Source organism: Trachypithecus francoisi, unplaced genomic scaffold (assembly GCF_009764315.1).
Source record: "Trachypithecus francoisi isolate TF-2019V2 unplaced genomic scaffold, Tfra_2.0 Lachesis_group2, whole genome shotgun sequence".
NCBI classification, from domain to species: Eukaryota; Metazoa; Chordata; class Mammalia; order Primates; family Cercopithecidae; genus Trachypithecus; species Trachypithecus francoisi.
Window position 1 is genome coordinate 157,653,097 of NW_022681465.1, and position 21,034 is coordinate 157,674,130.

General features: G+C 52.2%; 1 protein-coding gene and 1 non-coding gene across 12 annotated transcripts in view; one reads left to right on the forward strand and one right to left on the reverse strand.

The window, feature by feature from the left end:
- Window positions 1-11,588: 11,588 nt before the first annotated feature.
- The window catches only part of JADE2 (jade family PHD finger 2), a 58,532-nt gene continuing 49,086 nt past the window's right edge, over window positions 11,589-21,034 (reverse strand). For 7 of the 11 annotated variants that reach the window (XM_033181190.1, XM_033181189.1, XM_033181186.1 and 4 more), the window contains 2 exons: window positions 17,918-18,046; window positions 11,589-16,307 (listed from right to left, as the gene is read on the reverse strand). In XM_033181190.1, coding sequence (XP_033037081.1) covers window positions 15,481-16,307; window positions 17,918-18,046 — 956 coding nt within the window. In that variant the 3' untranslated portion in view covers window positions 11,589-15,480. The remainder of the gene's footprint in view (window positions 16,308-17,917; window positions 18,047-21,034) is intronic. The other 4 variants (XM_033181195.1, XM_033181196.1, XM_033181193.1 and 1 more) reach the window with 3 other exon arrangements.
- LOC117066227 lies at window positions 16,606-16,665 on the forward strand. The gene has a single exon (XR_004430212.1). It is a non-coding gene; the product is annotated as a U7 small nuclear RNA (small nuclear RNA).

The window sequence follows — 21,034 nt, forward strand, 5'->3', positions numbered from 1 at the left end:
TGAGGAGTTCAAGACCAGCCTGGCCAACATGGTGAGACCCCGTCTCTACTAAAAATACAAAAATTAGCTGGGCTTGGTGTCACATGCCTGTAGTCCCAGTTACTTGGGAGGCTGAAGCAGGAGAATGGCTTGAACCCAGGAGGCGGAGGTTGCAGTGAGCTGAGATCATGCCATTGCTCTCCAGCCTGGGTGACAGAACGAGACTCTGTCTCAAAAAAAAAAAAAAAGGGAAAAGAAGAAGGCTGGGTGCAGTGGCTCACACATGTAACACCAGCACTTTGGGAGGCCAAAGTTGGGGGAGCACTTTAAGCCAGAAGTTCAAGACCAGCCTGGGCAACATAGCAAGACCTCATCTCTACCAAAAAAAAAAAAAAAAAAAAACGCTGGGCACAGTGGTGCACACCTGTGGTCCCAGCTACTGAGGAGGCTGAGGCAGGAGGATTACTTGAGCCTGAGAGGTAGAGGCTGCAGTGAGCCATGATCATGCCACTTCACTCCAATCTGGGCAACAAAGCGAGATCCTGTCTCAAAAAAACAGAAAACAAAACAAAAAAACCTCTGACCTGGGGCTGTCTTTGCCTGGACAATGGAGCAGTATGGTGGTTTCATCCATTAAGCTGGAGAAGTGTAATGGATGGAGGAGGGAGAATACCCTGTGTTTTAACCCCCTAGGAAAATACTGAACTTAAAAAAATCAAGTGGGCAGAGTAGCTCAACTGTTAGGAAATAGTCCAAAGACTGCCCAGTGAAAGTGAACTGGACTTCATCTATGACTCCAGGACTCAAGAGGACCTGTGAATAGAAATGTCAGGTGTCAAAGAGACATTCCAATTGAATTTAAGAAAGACCTTTTTAACACAGCTATGGGTTGCCTTTCAAATGATGGGCTGTTGTTGGAATTCAAACGGTCTCTCCTAGAGAGGGGAACTCCATGGAACAGTGGTTGGATGAAATGAGGTCTCACACTCTCCCCAGACTTAGAGATCCTACAAACCACATGAGGCTTTTCAGATGAGGGCCATGAAGGAGTTAAAATTGATGGGGCAAGTTAGTTCCAATCCCATGCCCTTTCTTGACTGGATGGAGGTATTCCTGGAGGGGAGAGGAGTCCCAAAGATTTACCCTCTTCTAGAGAGTCCCCTCTGATTCCCGATGCCTCTACAGGGGCATGTCCACTCCTCCTGTGACACTGGCTCACTTGAGCCTTTTTTTTTTTTGAGGCGGAGTCTCGCTCTGTCGCCCGGACTGGAGTGCAGTGGCCGGATCTCAGCTCACTGCAAGCTCCGCCTCCCGGGTTTACGCCATTCTCCTGCCTCAGCCTCCCGAGTAGCTGGGACTACAGGCACCTGCCACCTCGCCCAGCTAGTTTTTTTTTTTTGTATTTTTAGTAGAGATGGGGTTTCACCGTGTTAGCCAGGATGGTCTCCATCTCCTGACCTCGTGATCCGCCCGTCTCGGCCTCCCAAAGTGCTGGGATTACAGGCTTGAGCCACCGCGCCCAGCCAATTGAGCCTTTTTTTTTTCTTTTTGAGACAGGGTCTTACTCTGCTACCCAGGCTGGGGTACAGTGGTATGATCACAGCTCACTGCAGCCTCCTGGACTCAGGCAATCCTCCCACCTCAGCCTCCTGAGTAGCTGGGACTACAGATGCACGCCACCACACCTGGCAAACTTTTGTATCTTTTTGTAGAGATGGGGTTTCGCCAGGTTGCCCAGGCTTCACTTGTGACTCTTACCTGGATGTGGCAGAGATCAGGCCCATCCATCAGACCTCCCTCCCAAGCCTCCTAGGATGCTACTTCAGTAAGGAATGGGCATGAATATTCCAGCTGGCATTTAGGGAGCAATGCTTTGATACCAAGCAACAGACACTACAACTAGGCAGGCTCCCAGAATCCCAAAATAGCAGTTCAGAGGATCCACAGGTGAAAGTTTATTTTGCTGAGTCACTTTTCCTCTTTGGCTTCTGCAAACCCTTGGCTGTTCTTCTGAGTTTCATGTTGATCACAACATTCAATCCCTAGCAATGGAAGGTTCCTTTTTTGCAAAAGGGGTAAGGTGAGGGCACAGGAGGGATGTCCTATCCAACTACCTCTAGCCTCTCGGGTTACAAGGTGTCAGGTGTGCAGGATGACCACAGAGCTGACAAGGGGCCTGAGTAACCCACAAGGCTGGGGAGCTGGGTGGTTTTTTCGCCCAGGCAGCTGACTGTCAGGTATGTCACTGGAGCTGCTTCTCTGACCATCAGCTGTTTGCAGCCAGCCCCCATCTAGGGGCTGCACCTGGCCAGTCCCAACCCTGACCCCAGACCACAGTTGGGCTTAGGGAGGCCCGTGAAAACTTGTAAACAAACAGGGCTTACTGGCTCAGATTCTGGGAAGCGAGAGTTGGTAAACAAATCCCTCTGGCCTCCTTGCCTCTGGTCAGTCAGCAAGTCTGTGAGTGCTCTCCTGTACCACTGCATCCTGCCCTGGCACTCTAACACTTTTTGTGGCTCCTCATTTTGTCCACTTCATACCCATGTCCACTTTGAGCCTCTCAGCCACCCTGCATAGTGGGTCCAGCAGGAACTCTCATCCTTATTAGCAAATGAGGAAACTAAGGGACAGAAATACAGGTCAATAATTCTCTATTACCCCAAGGCCCACAAAATTCCATTTCTAGCGGCTTCCTCCCCGTGGTGGATTCATGGACAAATTCTCTAGACTTGAATCGCCACATGTTGCTTAATGTTCATTGAGAATGGAGGGAAGTGGCCAGGAGCAGTGGCTCACGTCTGTAATCCCAGTACTTTGGGAGGCTGAGGTGGGCGGATCACCTGAGGTCAGGAGTTCAAGAATGAAGGGAAGAATAAGGGGGACCACCCACTGAATACAAACCTCTAGACCCGAGGCAACCCACTTGAGCATTATCCCAAAGACAGAGGCCTCCATCCCTACCAGGGAGGCCTAGCCCCCTTCCAAGCCTGAGGACGGGTGCCTCCTCTTCTCTGCTAGTGCCTCAAGGCCCTGGGCTATGTTTCACCCTGTCACTGTCCCAGCCCGACCTGGCACCTCACCCCATGACCACACCCATGACTAATCCTGTGCCCCTAATGGCACCCTCACCTGGTGACAGATGAGTCCGCCGCCACAGTGGTGTTCAGATTGTGCGAAGGTGCCAAGCTGAGTGGATAAATCTTCTTCCTTCTCTCCTCTGCCCAAGTCTTGTCTGGAGGCTCACCCAGACCCTTCTGCCAGCCAGCCCTACCTCACCCAGCTGGCCTCAAGTTAAAGGGCCCTGGTGAGACAGGAGAATAGGGAATTAGGGTCACCAAGGGTCAAGGAAGAAGCAAAAGAACAGCAGGTGCAGCCAGTTCTAGGCAAGATTAGGCAGCAAACAGGCCACATCCTCACTCCTGTGATAACAAGACAGAAATTTCCACTTCAGCCTCTGATTGACCACGGGCCAAGTATCCATTTCAGCTCTGATAAATTGCCGGTCAATCTGTCATAGGGTGTAACCAACTGGAGGCCTCTAAAGGGCAACTAGAGATGTTACCAAATTCTTTTTTTGTTTTTGAGACAGAATCTTGCCCTGTCACCCAGGCTGGATTGCAGTGGCTTGATCTCCACTCACTGCAAACTCTGCCTCCTAGGTTCAATCAATCCTCCCATCTCAGCCTCCAGAGCAGCTGGGACCACAGGCACACCACCATGCTCAACTTTTTCTTTCTTTCTTTTTTTTTTTTTTTTAGTAGAGACTGGGTTTCACCATGTTGACCAGACTGGTCTCGAACTCCTGGCCTCAAGTGATCCACCTGCCAGAGCCTCCCAAAGTGCTGGGATTACAGGCGTGAGCTCTAATCCACCAGCCACCAAATTCTTTTAGCTTAATAAAAACCCTAAAGAATATTGCAGTGGAGCTCTGGAGCTGCTTGCTCAAGCCTGCTCCCACTCTGGAGTGTACTTCTGCTTCTGTAAATCGCCTTCATTGCCTCTTTCGTTGCTTTGTTCTTTTGTTTCTTTGTGTGTTTTGTTCAATTCTTTGTTCAATGTTCATTTGGTAACACTGGAAAGCTTTCCCTTGCCCTCTGACCACGGCCCGTTCCCACAGGAGATGGACTTCAGAGGTCACAGATATGCTGCAACCTCTTCTCCCATTGTACAGATACAGAAGTATCTCCCAAGTAGCTGGCTCCATCAAGTCAGTGGCGGAGAGAAGACTTCTCACCCCTGGCTCCGTCGTCATTTCCTAGAGCAATGTGCAAAAAGTCTTTTAGGGAAGGGTGTTGATTATAATTTCAAAAGAACTTTGAGTTTGAGTTTGAGTTGGGGGACTTAGAGGAGTCACAGATGGTGCTCTAGGAAAAGCAGAGGCCCAACATGAACTCTTTTTTTTTAACAAAACTGTTTTAAAATGGTTTCTTCTGATGGCCGGGCGCGGTGGCTCACGCCTGTAATCCCAGCACTTTGGGAGGCTGAAGCGGGCGGATCACTTGAGGCCAGGAGTTTGAGAACAGCCTGGCCAATGTGGTGAAATCCCGTCTCTACTAAAAGTACAAAAATTAGCTGGTTGTGAGTGCCATAATGCCAGCTACTTGGGGGGCTGAGGCATGAGAATTGCTTGAACCCAGGAGGTGGGGGTTACAGTGAGTCAAGATCATGCCACTGCACTCTAGCCTGGGTGACAGAGTGAAACTATCTTAAAAAAAAAATCCCCAAAAGTAAAATAAAATGGTTTCTTTGGCTTTACATTATGCTTGTTGCAACAAAGCAGTTGGGTGGTATTGCATGTAGCAGGATTTTTTGTTTTTTTATTTCCTATGCAGTATTTTTTTTTCTTAAACTGCAGTAAAACAAACAAAAAAACCCCCAAAACGCAAAATTCGCTCTCCCAGGCCAGGCACCTGTAATCCAGCATTTTGGGATTGCTCGAGCTCAGGGGTTTGAGACCAGCTTGAGCAACATGGCTAGACCCTGGCTCTACTAAACAAAATACAAAAAAAAAAAAAAAAAAAAAGCTGGGCATGGTAGTGTGTGCCTGTGGTTCTAGCTATTTGGGAGGCTGAGGTGGAGGAACGCTTGAGCCTGGGGGAGGGCAGAGGTTGCAGTAAACCAAGATCGTGCCACTGTACTCCAGCCTGGATGACAGAATGAGACCCTGTCTGAAAAATTTTAAAAATTTTAAAAAATTCACCCTCCCAACAATTTCCAAGTGTAAAGTACAATATTGTCAACCACATGCCATTGATGGGCAGCAAAGCTCCGGAACCACCCTCCCATCCTGACTGTGTGCCTGCTAATCGATTCTCTTCCTCCTCCCCGCAGCCCCTGGCAACCACCTTTCTACTTTGTGCTCCATGATTTTGACTACTCTAAGTACCTCCTATAAGTGGAATCATACAGCATTTGTCTTTTTGTGACTGGCTTGTTTTGCTTAGCATTATTTCTTGCAGGTTCATCCATGCTGTAGCACAGGACAGGATTTCCTTCTTTTTTAAGGCTGAATAATATTTCATTGTATGTGTATACATTTTCTTTATCCATTCATCTGTCAATGGATATTTAGGTTGCTCCAATCTCTTGGCTATTGTGAACAGTGCTCCCACCAATCTGAACTCTTTAGATGTTGAGCTGAGACAGCAAATAAATGGGCTTGTGAGCTCTGGGGGACAGAGGTCCTTCAAGGACACTATGGAGCTTCTGTTCAGCATTGGATTGGAATGTCAGGTATAAGGGAGGCTGTGGCTGAGTTAAGACAGGCCCAGCTGTGTCCTGGGTCACTGGCTGCAGCCCCTTTTCCATTGCTCTCACACTGTAGCTGTGACCATGTTGGGGTTGTTGGGATAGTTTGGGATTTGCCACAGTGTATAAAACATGAAAAACCATGGCCCTGCCTCAGCCCCCTGCCTGGAACACAGTGGAAAGAGGGACCTGAGGCTTCCCACCAGGAATGCCAGGGAAAATACAGGATGCAATATTTGGAAAATGTACTGAGAAACTACTCTCTGAAATTTGAATGTAACTACATGTCCTATATTTTTATTTGCTAAATCTGACAGCCTCCCTCCTACCCACTGAAAATCTCTCCAGCCAGCAACCGGGGACCCTGTATCCCTACCCACGTTTCCTCAGAATGGGCTGGTGTGGACACTTCTGAGCTCAGGCCTGGCTTGGAGCACTGGGGGCCAAGAAACACTCTGCTACAGTGAGCTTGCCCTTAAGCCACCTGCTTGACTGAATCCCCATCCTTTCTTCCCTCCCTCTGACTCTTGACAGGGGGTCCACCTGAACCCCAAAGTCTGCCCTGAACCCAAAAGTCTGCCCTGAAGTCCATATTTTATTATCTCTTAAAAATTTTTTTCTTCAGGCAGGTATGGTGGCTCATGCCTGTAATCCCAGCACTTTGGGAGACTGAGGGCTCAGGTGGGAGGATCACTTGAGCCCAGGAATTCAAGGCTACAGTGAGCTGTGATTGCACCACTGCGCTCTAGTGGAGTGAGACCCTATCTCAAAGAGTGAGACCCTGTCTGTCTTTTATTTCTTTTTTTTTTCAGTAGAGATGAGGTCTCACTATGTTGCTCAGGCTGGTCCTGAATTCATGGGCTCAAGCGATCTTCCTGATTCAGCTTCCCAAAGCACTGGTATTACAGACATGAGCCGCCACTCCTGGCCAATCTCCTTTTTATGTTTTTTTTTTTTTTTTTTTTTTTGAAACGGAGTCTTGCTCTGTTGCTCAGGCTGGAATGTAATGGTGCTATCTCAGCTCACTGCAACCTCTGCTTCCTGGGTTCAAGCGATTCTCCTGCCTCAGCCTGCTGAGTAGCTGAGATTACAGGTGCATGCCACCATGCCCGGCTGATTTCTGTATTTTTAGTGGAGGCGCGTTTCACCATGTTGGCCAGGCTGATCTCAAACTCTTGACCTTGTGATTCGCTTGCCTCAGCTTCCCAAAGTGCTGGGATTACAGGCGTGAGCCACCACACCTGGCCCTCCTCTTTTTTATTCATTATTTTAATTTTAATTTTTTTTTTCTTTTCTTTTCTCTTTGAGACAGGGTAGTTGTAAGGCCACTTGGAGCTACCTGCATTTCCAGCATGGGCCAGAGGTGCCTCTGTGAGTCCTGAAGCTTTCATCTCCAAGAAAAGGTGCCTTTGCTACCTCCTCTGGACGCTCTGAACACGGTCAGAGGCTGCAAGGAGGACTGAGGCCAGCTCTAGAAAGACCAAGTGCTGCCTCTCTCCACTCTGCTGTGAACTTCCTTCTTTTCTTTGGCAGGGCCTGGGTCTCCTTGGCCACCCACCCAACATGGGACTGGGCACCCAGTGGACCTCAGCCAATGCTTTATTCTCCCAAGAGGCGCCTCGTCCCTTAACAACCTCCCTGTCACTGAAGCCTAATAGAGAAGACTCTTCTCTGCCCTGGTTGGCAAGGGGGCATGGAGCAGGAGGTGCTGGGGTGCAGGAGCCTCAACAGGGACAGAGGAAGGGGAGGCTGGAGCTCTGCAACCTGGAAATGCGGGGTTGGCCCTGGCCCTGTGGGCCTTGCGACCTGCCGTGGGAGGTGCCAGTGCTAGGGCCTAGTGGGCAGCAGGGGGCGCCCCAGACCCTACCTTGCAGGAGTTTGGAGGGACTAAGGGAATTCAGAGCGGGCAATGGAGACCTTCCTCACCCCACAGATTAATACTCTCTCAGTAGCAGCACAATCTCAGTGTGTCATTGCACACTGATTTGTGATTATCTACTTGAAGTCTGTCTCCCACTCTGGCCTGGTCTCTGTAAAGGGCATGTTGTCCCCACAGTGTCCTCAAGGCCCTGCAGCAGATGCTCAGTGAGTGCTGAATCAGTATCGCAATATTTGCATGAATGAAAGTGGTCCCCTAGGCTGGGCATGGTGGCTCACGCCTGTAATCCAGCACTTTGGGAGGCCGAGGCAGACGGATCACGAAGTCAGGAGATCGAGACCAGCCTGGCCAGCATGGTGAAACCCTGTTTCTACTAAAAATACAAAAAATGAGCCAGGCATGGTGGTGAGCGCCTGTAGTCCCAACTACTTGGGAGGCTGAGGCAAGAGAATCGCTTGACCCCGGGAGGCGGAGGTTGTAGTGAGGAGAGATTGTGCTACTGCACTCCAGCCTGGCCAACAGAGTGAGACTCTGTCTCAAAAACAAAAACAAAAAAAAAGGTGGTCCCCAAGACCACCCCCAGCCTCCCATCAGATCCCTGTGCTGATGAGCTGTGAGTCCTGGTGGCAAGAGGACTGGCCCACCATGAGGGAGACGCGACCAGGTCAGTGCCATCCTCCTCCAGTCCTGTGCTCAGGGGCTGTCAGCAGGCAGGGACAGCCAACCTCAAGGGGAAGCCTAGGAGTACCAATCAAATGTGAGACTCCTGCCCTCAAGCAGCCACGTAGGCTAGTGCAGAGTCCCAGAGGGACCAGGGCTGGAATGCAGGGCCAGGCCTGCTCCTCACCTCCCGCCTTCCCTTGGGGAAGTGGGCCAGGGGTTCCTCATGGCTATCTGTCTCTCACTCCATAGGAGCCTGGATGACTCCTGGGCAACTCAAGGGAAGGCTGAGGGTCTCTAGGGCTCTGCTGCCCAATAGGGTAGCTACTAGCCACATGTGGCTTTGAGCACTTGAAATGTGGCTAGTCTGAATTAAGATGTGCTGTAAGTGTAAAATACACCCTGGATTGTGAAAAGAATGCAAAATCTCTCATTAATAGTTATTTTACATTGATTATATGTTTAAAGACATTTGGATGTAATGGGTTAAATAAAATATATTATTCAAATTCATTTTATCTGTTTTTGTTTGTTTGTTCGTTTTTTGAAACAGGGTTTCACTCTGTTGCCCAGGCTGTAGTGTAGTGGCACGGCTCACTGCAGCTTCGACCTCCCAAGCTCAAACAATCCTCCCACCGCAGCCACCTGAGTACCTAGGACTAAAAGTGTGCACCACCACGCCCAGCCAATTAAAAACAAATTTTTTGTAGAGATGGGGTCTTGCCATATTGCCCAGGCTGGTCTCGAACTTCTGGGCTCAAGCAATCCTCCTGCCTCGGGCTCCCAAAGTGCTGGGATTACAGGCATTAGCCTCTAGACCTGGGCCTGTTTTTCACTTTTTAAAAATGTGGCTACTAGAATTACAAATGTGACTTGCACTATATTTCTAAAGAACAATGTTGCCAAGCCAGGTGTGGTGGCTCACTCTTGTAATCCCAGCACTTTGGGAGGCTGAGGTGGGCGGATCATGAGGTCAGGAGTTTGAGACCAGCCTGGTCAATACAGTGAAACCCCGTCTCTACTAAAATTACAAAAATTAGCTGGGTGTGGTGGTAGGTGCCTGTAGTCCCAGCTACTCGGGAGGCTGAGGCAGGAGAATCGCTTTAACCCAGGAGGCAGAGGTTGCGGTGAGCTGAGATTGTGCCACTGCACTCCAGCCTGGGCAACAGAGCTAAACTCTCTCTCAAAAAAAAAAAAGAAAAAGAACAGTGTTGCCTCAGACCAACATGTACCCTGAATCCCCCTGCCCTACATTAATCAGCTGGGTTGGGTTCACAGGTGTGATTTTATTTATTTTGTTTGCTTTCTTTTTTTTAAAGACAAAGTCTTGCGCTGTCTCCTAGGCTGGAGTGCAGTGGCACGATCTTGGCTCACTGCAACCTCTGCCTCCTGGGTTCAAGCGATTCTCCTGCCTCAACCTCTCTATAGTCCCTGTAGCTGGGATTACAGGCATGCATCTCCACACCCTGCTAATTTTTTGTGTTTTTAGTAGAGATGAGGTTTCACCAGTTTGGCCAGGATGGTCTCAAACTCGTGACCTCAAATGATCCACCCACCTTGGCCTCCCAAAGTGCTGGGATTATAGGCATGAGCCACTTCACCCAGCTGACACAGGTGTGGTTTTAGAGTGAGGGGCAAGCCTGAGTCATTCTTCTGGATCACTGTGGTCCTGCTTTGGGCTGGCTGCAGGAGGAGAGAGAGGCTGTCGTGCCAAGTCCAGGGCAGCTGGGCCACAGAACTGACAGTCCCTTCCCATGGCCAGGTGGGCTGGTCACCCAGATACCCGCTCAGCCCCAGGGCTGATTTCCTACCAGCATCCCATGCTGATTCCACAGTTGAGGACGCTGAGCCCTTCTCATTCACAGCTGAGCCGCTGGAGCTGGAGCTGGGAGAACATCCACAGCCTGTTTGTCCAGGTTCCCGGGAGCCCCAAAAAGGAGACCTCCCTCCATGGGCATTTGGGGCACACACACACTCCACCCCAAATTTACTTCCAGTATCTTGTGCATTGTGGACTCAGAACATTGGATCTGGAGGCATCCTTGGGAACCTACTATCTACTGCTCTGGAGAGGAAATGGATTAATTCTCTGTGGCAAACAACTAAGTCAGTGGCCCCAGAAGCTAAGATTCTTTGAGTTTTAATGTAACCTCTGACCTACGCAGCCTTGCTTTGAGCCCTCAGAGAAGGTTCAAGACCCTTCCCTGATATAGCTTGATCCATCTTTGCATAGGCCAAGCCCTCTGTGAGGAATGACCGTCAGCTTCCCTTGGGCTAGCAACTATTTTTTCATTAGGTCTCCATTGCCTGGAGGTTTTAGGGGGACAGGGGCCTGGTGACATGCAGAGTATGCAACCCAGCACACTGGCAGTGAGGTGTCTGGTCAAGACTACTTGTTAAATGAATGAATGAATCAATGGTGTCACTTCCTCAGAGAAACCCTTCCTGAAACCTCCTACCCCTAGACCAGCCCAGGCCTCTAGGAAAACTCCCAGCTCCCTCGCTGCCTGTGTGAGCTACCCCCAGCAAGGATAGCAGCTACATTCCCCACACTCTTCAGAGCCTGACTCAGGGTAGGTGCTCAGAAAATCATAAATAAAAAACAAACTCAAGCAAATATCTTCGCCGACCTAGGGACACTCCCTCGAGGCTCCTCCCAAACTTTCCTGCAGTCCCAGGCAGGTGGTTGTAGTGGGTGGGGCGTGCAGCAGTCCGGCCTTGGATGTGGAGCTTTACCTCTTAGCACATCTTCGACTTTGGGTGCATCCCTCATCCTCTCAATTCCACAGGAACATATTGAAGATCAAATGAAATACTGCCCTGAGGCTAGGTGCGGTGGCTCATGCCTGTAGTACCAGGACTTCAGGAGGCCGAGGAGGATGGATCACTTGGGCCCAGCAATTTGAGACCAGCCTGGGCAATGTGGCGAAATCCCATCTCTACAAAATTACCAAAATCAACCAGGCATGGTGGCACACACCTGTAGTCCCAGCTACTCAGGAGGCTGAGGTGGGAGGATCACTTGAGCCCAGGATGTCGAGGCTGCAGTGAGTCAAGACTGCACGACTGAACTCCAGCCTCGGCAACAGAGTGAAACCCTGTCTCAAAAAATAATAATAACAATGAAAAATAGAAATACTGCTCTGAAATTATAGCCCTTGGTGTGCACGGAGCATCTTTATTATGATTTCTTAGGAGGTGGCAGCCGATCCCTTGGAAAACTCAGGGATCTTGTGGTTTTGCTGAGCCCATTGTCAGGTGTGTGTGTGGGACTCTCAGGGTTCCCTACCCCATCCAATGCAATGGAGCCTCATACCAGCCAGCACAGAAAACATTGCTTTATTAACTGCGTTTGCCAACACACGAGGAGTGCAAAGGGCTCCCTATGACACAAGCCCTGGTGGGGCTGGGGTCTGGAAGTCCCCATGAGTGAGCAGGACAGGATGGGGCTGGGAACTATGCAGCAGCGGCAACACAGAATCATGCAGGGCACAGCGGGCATTGGCCACACCCAGGTGACCATACATTCTATTGCTCGTTAAGGGTTGCGAACATGGACAATGTACAAAAAGGAGAAATAGGTCTTTGCGTTAATGAAAAATACATTTTTTCTCTACAAAGGAATCTTTTCTAATACAAGAAAATAAATATTGCAACATAAGCCAAAAATAATTTAAAATTGCTCTTTTCAATATATTTTCAATATTTCTCTTGTATATTAACAAATGGCACATCACTTTCTTTGAAACAAAGACAGAAGGTGTCTCCTCCTGTGACATTCATATCATTCCCCCCACCGTCCCCTCAAACTCACGTGGAACACAAAGTGTTTGTGCCTCTGAGGGAGAAAGTGGCAGGAGGTGCCTTAAAGAACAACCAAAGGTCTCAGACTCCAGCCCTGGCTCATTGGCCAATGTGGCCAGCGAGGCCAAGAGCATGGGAGAGTGCCCTCCCCAAGGGCTTTGCTACAGAAATCCAGATCATTTTTCAGTGGTTTGCACATGGGCAGAGGTTGGCCACATCTGGCAGTTAGCAAGGAAATGCCAAGTTCAGCCGCTGCCAATGTTTGTTAGAATTGGGCAGTTGAATCTCTAGGAATTGTCCCAGCTAGTCCCATAGTGTGCCCATACACAGTACACACAGGCATGCCTGCACGTGGACACACGAGACGTGGCCTGGCACACCCCCCACAAACAATTCAACATCTTTGTCTGGAAACCTGGGGTGGCTTCTCCAAGGAAGCTGAGGCCCTTACATTGCAAATGCTCACACACTGTCACGAAGTCAGGCTCATTTAATAAAATAAACCCTTCTACCTTTCTTCTTCTCATTTGTCTCAAAATACATTTATGATACATAAAAATACTTTTCTTGCACATTATCCTTTGTCACATGATGAGGGGGAAGGAGGTGGTGGGCGGTCAGGTCAGTGAGAAGGGGGATGACAGCCAGAATGAGTTACAGAGCAGCTTCTCCCTCCCTGTGGAGGAGCAGTACGAGTGGGGAGACGTGGTCAAGAGAAAGATCCACCTCCGCCTCTGGCCTGGAAAAGGAACCTGCCTTGCTTGGTCTCAGGGGCAGCAAAGCCCTCTACACTGGGGACAGTAGACCGGAAAAAGAGAGAAGCGGCTGTGACTAACGGGGGAAAGGCTGGGAACTCAGGGAGGATGGGTGGCTGGCATGCTTCTCCTTGCAGCCTGGTGGACATCCTGGAGGTGGAGACAGCTACCTGGAGAAGCCTGCTCCAGGGCTTGGCCTGGGAGTGAAAGGGCTCCCCAAGTGAAAGGCCACCCCCATCCCCTCGCAGCAGCCAGCCAGCCTAACAGACATCTGGGTTCTGCAGGACACAGGCTCAGCGACAGTCCAGTCCAAAGCAATAGCCAATGAAGAAGGAACAGAATCCAGAGGCCAACAACATGAGCAGGGGCTCTTGGAAGAACACCAGCCACCCCGAGGCAAGGGGCCAGACTCGTTGCACCCTCTCCCTAATTCTCCGCCCACCCCTGCCACCAGGGAGGCCCAGTCCCTGTCCCAGGATGGTGTGAAGGGGCAAGGGGCCAAGTGCGGAGACTGCTAGACCCTGGGCTTTCCGGGGCCCCTGGCAGTTTGGTTGTTCTTTAAGGTCACCTCTTTGCTTCCTGCAGGGTCAGACTGGGCCATCTGGCACAGACAGGGTTGCAGCCCGAGGTGACCCAAAGCATGGGGAAGGAAGAAGTTCTGTTCAAGGGGCAGTAAACAGAGACTGGGGTTGGGACGCTGACGCTGACACTGGCTGGTCACTACTACCAAGGCGGGCAGGCAGACTCAACTCTACGGGCTAGCTCATGCCATCCCAGTGCCCAGAATCCTTGAAGCCCACCCCACTCCCTCCAAGTCCACCTGGACTGGATACATTTGTCCGATCCTCTGAACTGAGTCATTATCTTTGTTTCCTGTTTTGCTAAAATTCACATGAAACTGAGTGTCGATGACAATGCCACTGTCGTACCTTGATAGTTTTGGAGTTGGGGTGGATGATGGTCAAGCTGTTCCCCATCCTGCTTATTTGCTTTATGTATTTGGGGAGGAGGGAACCACATGGTAAAGACATTTTCCATGCTGGTTTCACTGTCAGTATCTTTCCCCTCTGTGACTCTCAGAGTTTAGGAAAGCTCACAGTGGGCTCAGCCCAGGATCTGAAATCTAACACCCAGGTACACTTCAGCAGCAGAAAAGCATCCTCTTCCGAGCGCTCGGGCTCTTCTCCTTGGGTGTGTACAATGAACGTGTTTCTATACTTTGATGCTAGAGAACTCCATTTTTAAAAAGTCCAAGTGACAAGTTGTCAGGTCCAGGCTGTGCTGTATTATGGTCAAAATATTCTTTGGCATCCACAGAATGATTCGACTGATTCACTGGACTTTTTGCAAGGTTCTTGTTGGAGAAGTTCTGGCTTTACCAGTGGCGGAAGTGACCCAGGAGTAATTCATCAAAGAAAAAAAAAGTTTTCACGGAATTCCTTTTTTGTTGTTCCCTGAGCTATCACCCTGGGGCCACTCTACTGAAACTCTTCAGAGCAACTACCTGGGACCTAAGGGGGGGGGGGGCGGGGAAGGCAGGACACGGGGGATGGCTGGGCAAGGGGTTAAGGCTCAGGAACAGGGGAACATCCAGCAAGACTTACAACAGCCCCAGCGGCCAACACCGGCCCGCCCTGGGCCCCGGGATCCCACTGCTTGTTGGAAGGAGGAGTTTCCAAAAGGAAACCACGGAAGAAGCTCATCTCTTAGCAGGACTAGGAAACTTGAAAAGGCAAGCGGTCTAGTCTGGTCAGCTCTGTCGGAGTGACCAGACTTCAGCCGAGACTGGCCCCGAAGGAAGGAAGGAAGTTGGAGCCCCAGAGTGATTCTCTACAGTGGGCTGGTCTGAGCCCCATGACCCTGTCTGGGCACTGGCCCTCCCTTACAGCCCTCCACCTGCACTGGCAGCTGGCTGTTTGGGAGTCCCCTGAGTAAATGGCACAGCTCAGGAGGGATTCTGGGAACCCCTTCCCAGAGCCGCTGGGCTGGGCACTGGCAGGGGCAGAGCAGCAAGGGAGGGGAGGGTGGCAGGGTGGGCAGGCAGGCCTCAGATGATACGGGCTGATCAGGAACAGCTTTCGGTTCCCCTGGAACCAGCGGGCCCTCTGCACCCCCTCAGTGCTTTCTCATATAAACTCGTTGTGCTTGTGTCAGTGAGTAGACTCTGGCTGGGTATTGTTTATTCTACTTCCTTGGGGACCGGTGGAGTGCAGCAGGACCCCCCAGATGGACCCCAGTGGAATCTGGGGGCAAGGCGGGGTAGGCCCTGGACTGGCCCATCTGCCATGAAATAATGCCCAAACGACAGTCTGTGTCACCCAGTGGCAGCGGGCTGGAGTCCTGAGCTCTTCTCTACCTTGCCCGCTTCTAGCCAGGAGCCCAGCAATACCACGTGGGCAGGGCAGGGATGGTGCACGGGACCTGGCAGGGTCCTGGCGGCCGGAGCCATGGAAGGAATCCTAACGTCCTAGGCCAGCACAGAGGAAAGACAACAGTGTAGAATTCAAAACTCTCTCTATATTAAAAATAAAACCACGACGGAGTGGCAGCCTCGAGGGTCTGGGACACTCAGCAGAGACTGGAAATGGCAGTTGTGACTGGGCTGAGGCCTTGTTGGGGGACCAGGGCAGGGCCCGGGACAGGGAAGGGGGTGAGTTAGGAGGCCAGTACTCCCATGCGGACCACCTCCTCTGCCCCTGCCTCCCGGGGACCCCGCTGCACCCCACCGTCCTTGGCCTCTACATCTGAGTCGCTCATCTCCCCATCAGAGAAGTAGCCATCAGTCTCCGTGTCAAAATGCAGGCTGACCTTGGGCCTCTCAGCCACAGCTGAAGGTGGTCCCATTCCAGCATCAGGCCTGGCACCCGGCAATCTCCGGGTTACCTTGCTCTCGCGGGGCGGCCGGAGCCGGCCCAAAGGCTTAGGGCTCGCTGCAGGGCCAGGCACTTGGACATCTGAGTCAGCAGCTACTGAGGCTGCCTCGTCCGGGGTCTCAGGGGCCAGTGGTGGGGGGCTTTCAGGGGTGGCTAGGATGGGACAGTCCCCGGCTGCAGGGCTGGATGGCAAGTGAGAAGACGTCCGACGTGGTGGCTTCCTGGTAGGTGGCCCTTGAGCCCCCTTGCCGCTGCCTGCATCCTGGCCCCAGGTCTTCTTGGGGGCTTTGTCTGGAGTCGTCCGTGAACCAGGCCCGTCCTGCGGTGGTGGTGGGGGTGGTGGTTTCTTCTTGGCAGGCAGGCGGGTGCGGCCTCGGGCCTTCCTAGCAGGGTCGCCAGGTCGCAGCGAGGGGTCCCGCATGAAGCTGAGCAGTGTCTCCTCATCCTGCAGCAGCTCCTCTGACAGCAGCCCCGGAGCAGGGTCCTCGCGATGCCCATTGTTCAGCGGCCACTCGCTCATGGCCATGTTCTCTGCTGTGATCTGCACTGACTGTGCCAGCCAGCTGTTAAAGAAGGTGCCATCGATGGGGAATGAGGTGGACAGGCCTGCTGAGGGGAGAGAGGAGGCAAGTGAGATGCCAGCAGACGTGTGTCCCACCTTTTCAGGAAGCCCGCTGACGCTCCCAGCACACCCCCGTGCATCTTCTTCTCTCTGTCCCCCCGTGCCAGACCCAGGTGAGCTACCTTTGTCCATCCCTCCTGCCAACACCACCGAAGAGCTGGGACTACTTATACCCTTCTCTCCAGAGGGACGTGCTGCCCTCAAGATGGCTTCAGAATTTGTGGGATGGAGTACAAAATGAAAATACAGGCTCCTTGTTCAAATATTATGAAGAATTTCAAGGTGGAGTGTTACAGCTCTTTTAGTTTGTCTAGTAGGTTTTTTGGATTTTACCAGAAAGCCTGCCATGGGGAAAAAAATTCAAGGTGGCAGCGGCAGAGCATTAAACCCAGAACAAGGACCCTGTGCAACGGCATAGGTTGCTACCCAGCTACCCACGAGGCTGGCCCTGCCCACCACTCCCACTCTGGTGGGGTTGGGGAAGGAGGAATCTGGAGGAAAATGCCCTCAGGCCACCAGAGGGCACTCGGTCTTTATAAGCGTTGCCTCCCAGCGCTTGCAGCAAAGAGCTTGGATAAAGGGATCAGGCACGAATAGGGGTAGCAAGCAGTATCCAGTCCCTCCTGGATGTCAGGGGAGAGAGGAGGCAAGTGAGGTGCCGGCAGATGTGAGGGAGGCAGATCCTTCCTCCCTTACCGAGGTCTTGGGAGGGGACAGCTAGCGAGACGTGAGACTGGGTTTCCTGTTACACACCCAAGTTATCCCCTTCTTTTTGTGAGACGGGTGTGACATGAAGCAACATGGTCTTGCTCTGTCACCCAGGCTGGAGTGCAGTAGCATGATCATGGTGCCCTGCAGCCTCAGCCTCATGGGATCAAGTGATCCTCCCAACTCAGCCTCCTGAGCAGCTGGGAATACAAGCATGCACCACCATGCCTGGGTTGTCCCCTTGTTGAGACAGAGGGACAGAAAGGATGACCTGGGGCTTCTGTCCCAGAAGCAAGGTCTGGAAGGGGACTCCATGAGGCTCCCCGAGATCTCTGGAGGAAGCATGTGAGGTCCACGAGTCACACTGCTCCCACTAGGCTGCTCTGCCTAACAGGAGGCCTGGGACAGTGGAGGTGATGGGCAGGGCCAGGGCTTGCAGCCATTCCTCTGGGTATCTCTGGGTAGCTCCAGGAAAGTCTGCTGCTGTTGCAGGAAGGGCCTATTTAGAGGATTCTGGGAGAGTAAGACAAGGATGGGGCTTTCTGGTAGATCCGCCCCTCCCAGCATGGGGCCTGTCCTGGGGGACTCTGGGAAAATCCAGCCACCAGGACCCAGCCAGGGAAATGACCGGACAGTTCCTGAATGGGCGTGGTCCAGCCTCCATCCAGGTCTACAGAAGGGGCATTTCCCAGGGTGTCACACGGGGCTCTGAGATCTGTCTCCTTTGTGGGTGGAAGGTGTGTGCACCTGGGCAAGCAAGGGCCTGGTTACCGCTCTTGAGCCTCAGTCTCCTACTATTCTGTGCAGCTGGCCTCCTGCAGGGCAGAGCTGCAAGTGTGGTGACGGTCAAGCCTGCCCGTGTCTGCAGGCCAGCATGGCCCTCACTCACCCAGCTGCCCCAGGACTGAGTCAGGCCCCGCCTTCACTTTCTCTTTCTTCTCAGTGCTGCCCTTGGAGCCCTCGCAGCCCCTCCTCTTCGAGTCACTCTTCTTGCCCTTTGCTCTCCTCCCAGACCGCTCTGTGTCAGGGAAAGCGAGATGAGGAGGGAGATGGTTACCCTGAGTGGCCTCAGTCAGCACCAAGATCCCTGCGTGGCAGCCCAGGAGTCCTCCATCAGTCAGTGCTCACCCTCTACAGCAAAAAGGTTGGAGCCAGGGGACGGCTGGCGTGGCGGGGTGAGCCACTTGTCCACTGTGCCCTGTGGGGGACTTGGGGTGGCCACAGGGCCACAAGGAGAGGCCCTTGCAGGACCTGGACTCTAGTCTGACCTGCACAACTTGCAGCCTTGGGAGAGAGTGTGGGTGGTGGGAGGAATGGCTGGAGGGGAGTCTGGACAGGTCAGGGCCTTGAATGCCAGGCTGAGGAGCTAGACATGTCAGTGCAAGGAACACTATCTGAGGGGTCAAGAGGCTTGGGGTCCATTCCTAACACCAGGGCCAGCTCCCCTGAACCAGTCTCCTGCATTAGTCTCTTGGCTGGCTTTCAAAGTCAGGCAGTGAACGGTATGGGAGACTCATGGCGCACCGCTGGCTCTGTATCCTTTCAGCTCAGGCTAGGCCTCAGTCTCATCTGCTCTGGTTTGTTTTGAGACCGAGTCTTGCTCTGTTGCCCATGATGGAGTGCAGTAGTACAATCATAGTTTACTGCAGACTTGACCTCCCAGGCTCAAGTGATCCTTTAGCCTCAGCCTCCTGAGTAGCTGGGACCACAGGTATACGCCACCACACCTGGCTAATTTTCAAATTTTGTAGAGACAGGATCTTACTATGTTGCCCGGACTGGTCTTGAACTCTTGGGCTCCAGTAATCCTTCCACCTTGGCCTCCCAAAGTGCTGGGATTAAAGGTGTGAGCCACTGTGCCTGGCCACATCTGTTTATTTATTTATTTTTTAGAGACAGAGCCTGGCTCTGTTACCCAGGCTGGAGTGCAGTGGTGTAATCATAGCTCGCTCAAGCAATCCCTCTACTTCTGCTCCCCAAGCAGCTAGGAATACAGGAATGTGTCACCATGCTCAGCTAATTTTTGTAATTTTTTTTGTACAGACAGGTTGGTCTGGAATGCCTGGCTTCAAGTGATTTTCCCACTGTGGACTCCCAAAGTGCTGGGATTTTAGGCATGAGCCACCGTGCCTGGGCAATCTCATCTGTAACATGGCATGTAACCAATGCCCAGATACACTGGAGGCAGGCTCCTGGAGAGGCTCCCCACTGCTCTCAGGACAGTGTAAGCTCCTCCCCCAGGCTACAAGAAGATCTTGCACATGTGACCCTGGTTACCCATCACCCCACTTTAGGTGTCTTCCTTCTGCCTGGTGCAGCCATTCCAGCCTCCTTCCAGTTTCTCTGCCAAGACATGCTCTGGCCACTAAGTCTCCAAATACGCAGTTTTCTTGTCCTGTCCTTCACCTGATTCCGCTCACAGCCCAAATATCATCTCCACTAGGAGGCCTTTTCCAGCCGCCAAGTCAGACAGCCTCGCCGACATGCACACAGCCCGTGACCCACCCCAAGCATCAAGCCTCAAAACAGTGTGAGCACCAGCTTTGGACAGGGCAAACCAGTCGTCTCCAAATGCCCCGCCCTGCCCTGAACAAACAGTTGCCTGTTGTTGACACTCAAGACAAGGAGTTGCAAATGTCCCCAGAACCAATGCAGGGATGTGAACCCTCCAGGCTCTTGACCATGCTTCTGGAATCCTGTGCCTCAGGGCACTGCTTTGGCTTGCCACCCTCTGCTTCCTCAACTGTGGGTGCCTCGCGTGGGCTTCTCCTTCTGCAGCCGATGTGTGGCCACAGCCAAGTGCTAGGAGGCCTGAGATGTTGTCGGAGCATGACTGCTTCTGGGAAGACATCCCTGATACTTCTATCCCTGCACTGGCAGCAATTGTAGCCTCTGCGATACCACGTTCCTTTCTCTCTCCAGATGGTGTGTTCCACAAGGGCAGGAACCCTATCCAATCCATGCTCAGTTAATGCTGGCTGAATGAATAAACAGAAGACAGGGGGCCTGGAAAGCTCCAGCAGCCAGGAAGCTGCCACCGTCTTTGCGTACATGGTGAGCTCTGCATGGCCACGACTAGCACCTGAACTTGGCAAGGCTAGATGTTGGGGCCAGAGTGGATGGTGATGCCAAAGCACAATCAGGTCAGCTCAGCTCTCAGGCAGAAGTAGGAGCAGCAGAGGTCCTCAGTCATTTGCTCCAATGGTGGCTCAGCAGCTTTCCTCCCTCCTCTCCACTCCAGGCCCAGCTCAGCTCCGAGGCTGAAGTGGCATTGGCAGACCCTGGCTCAAAATCTCTCTCCACCCAGCTATTTCTGCTGCATGTCAACGAAACACTGGGGTACCGCTTTGGGGGCTAAGTGTTGCTCTTCTTAACATGTATATGCTCCAGGAAGGGTCCTGTGTCTGGCAATATCCACAATTAACAGATAAGATCAATGTCAGAGCTTTCTTCAGCCTTTGATTTCCAGACCCATTAAACACATGTGACACCAAGAGAAGAAGAATAAGAACAAAATAGCAGAAAACACTGCAGATGCAGGGCAAGAACCCTGTTAGGGTCAGACACAAACAACAGCCAGGTCCTGTCACATCTCTGGGGCAGCTGCCTTCTTCGAAACTGACTCCCAGGCACACCAGGGTTCAGGGAAGCTCACCAGCTTCTGGCCCTTCCTGCCTCAGCACCAGCAGAGAGCCACTAGGACTTCTTCTTTGCACCTGTTCATATGCAATCAGCTCCTGAACTGCTGTGGCCTAGTCAACCAGAAAGCTCCCTGAGGGCAGGCCTGATGCCCACATTCCAACCTCTGGCTCTTTGCCTAGTGACACACAACCCAGGACTCTGGCAGGCCCCCGTCTGGGCCTACTAATTGGATGGTGAAGGGTAGGGGTGGGGGCCAGTGGCCCCTGGCTCCACGCAGATACCCCACCAGGGTCCAAAGACACACCCTCGTTGGGACCCAGCCCCGCAAGAGAGGGCACACGGAGGTGGCGGCGGCAGGTGGGGA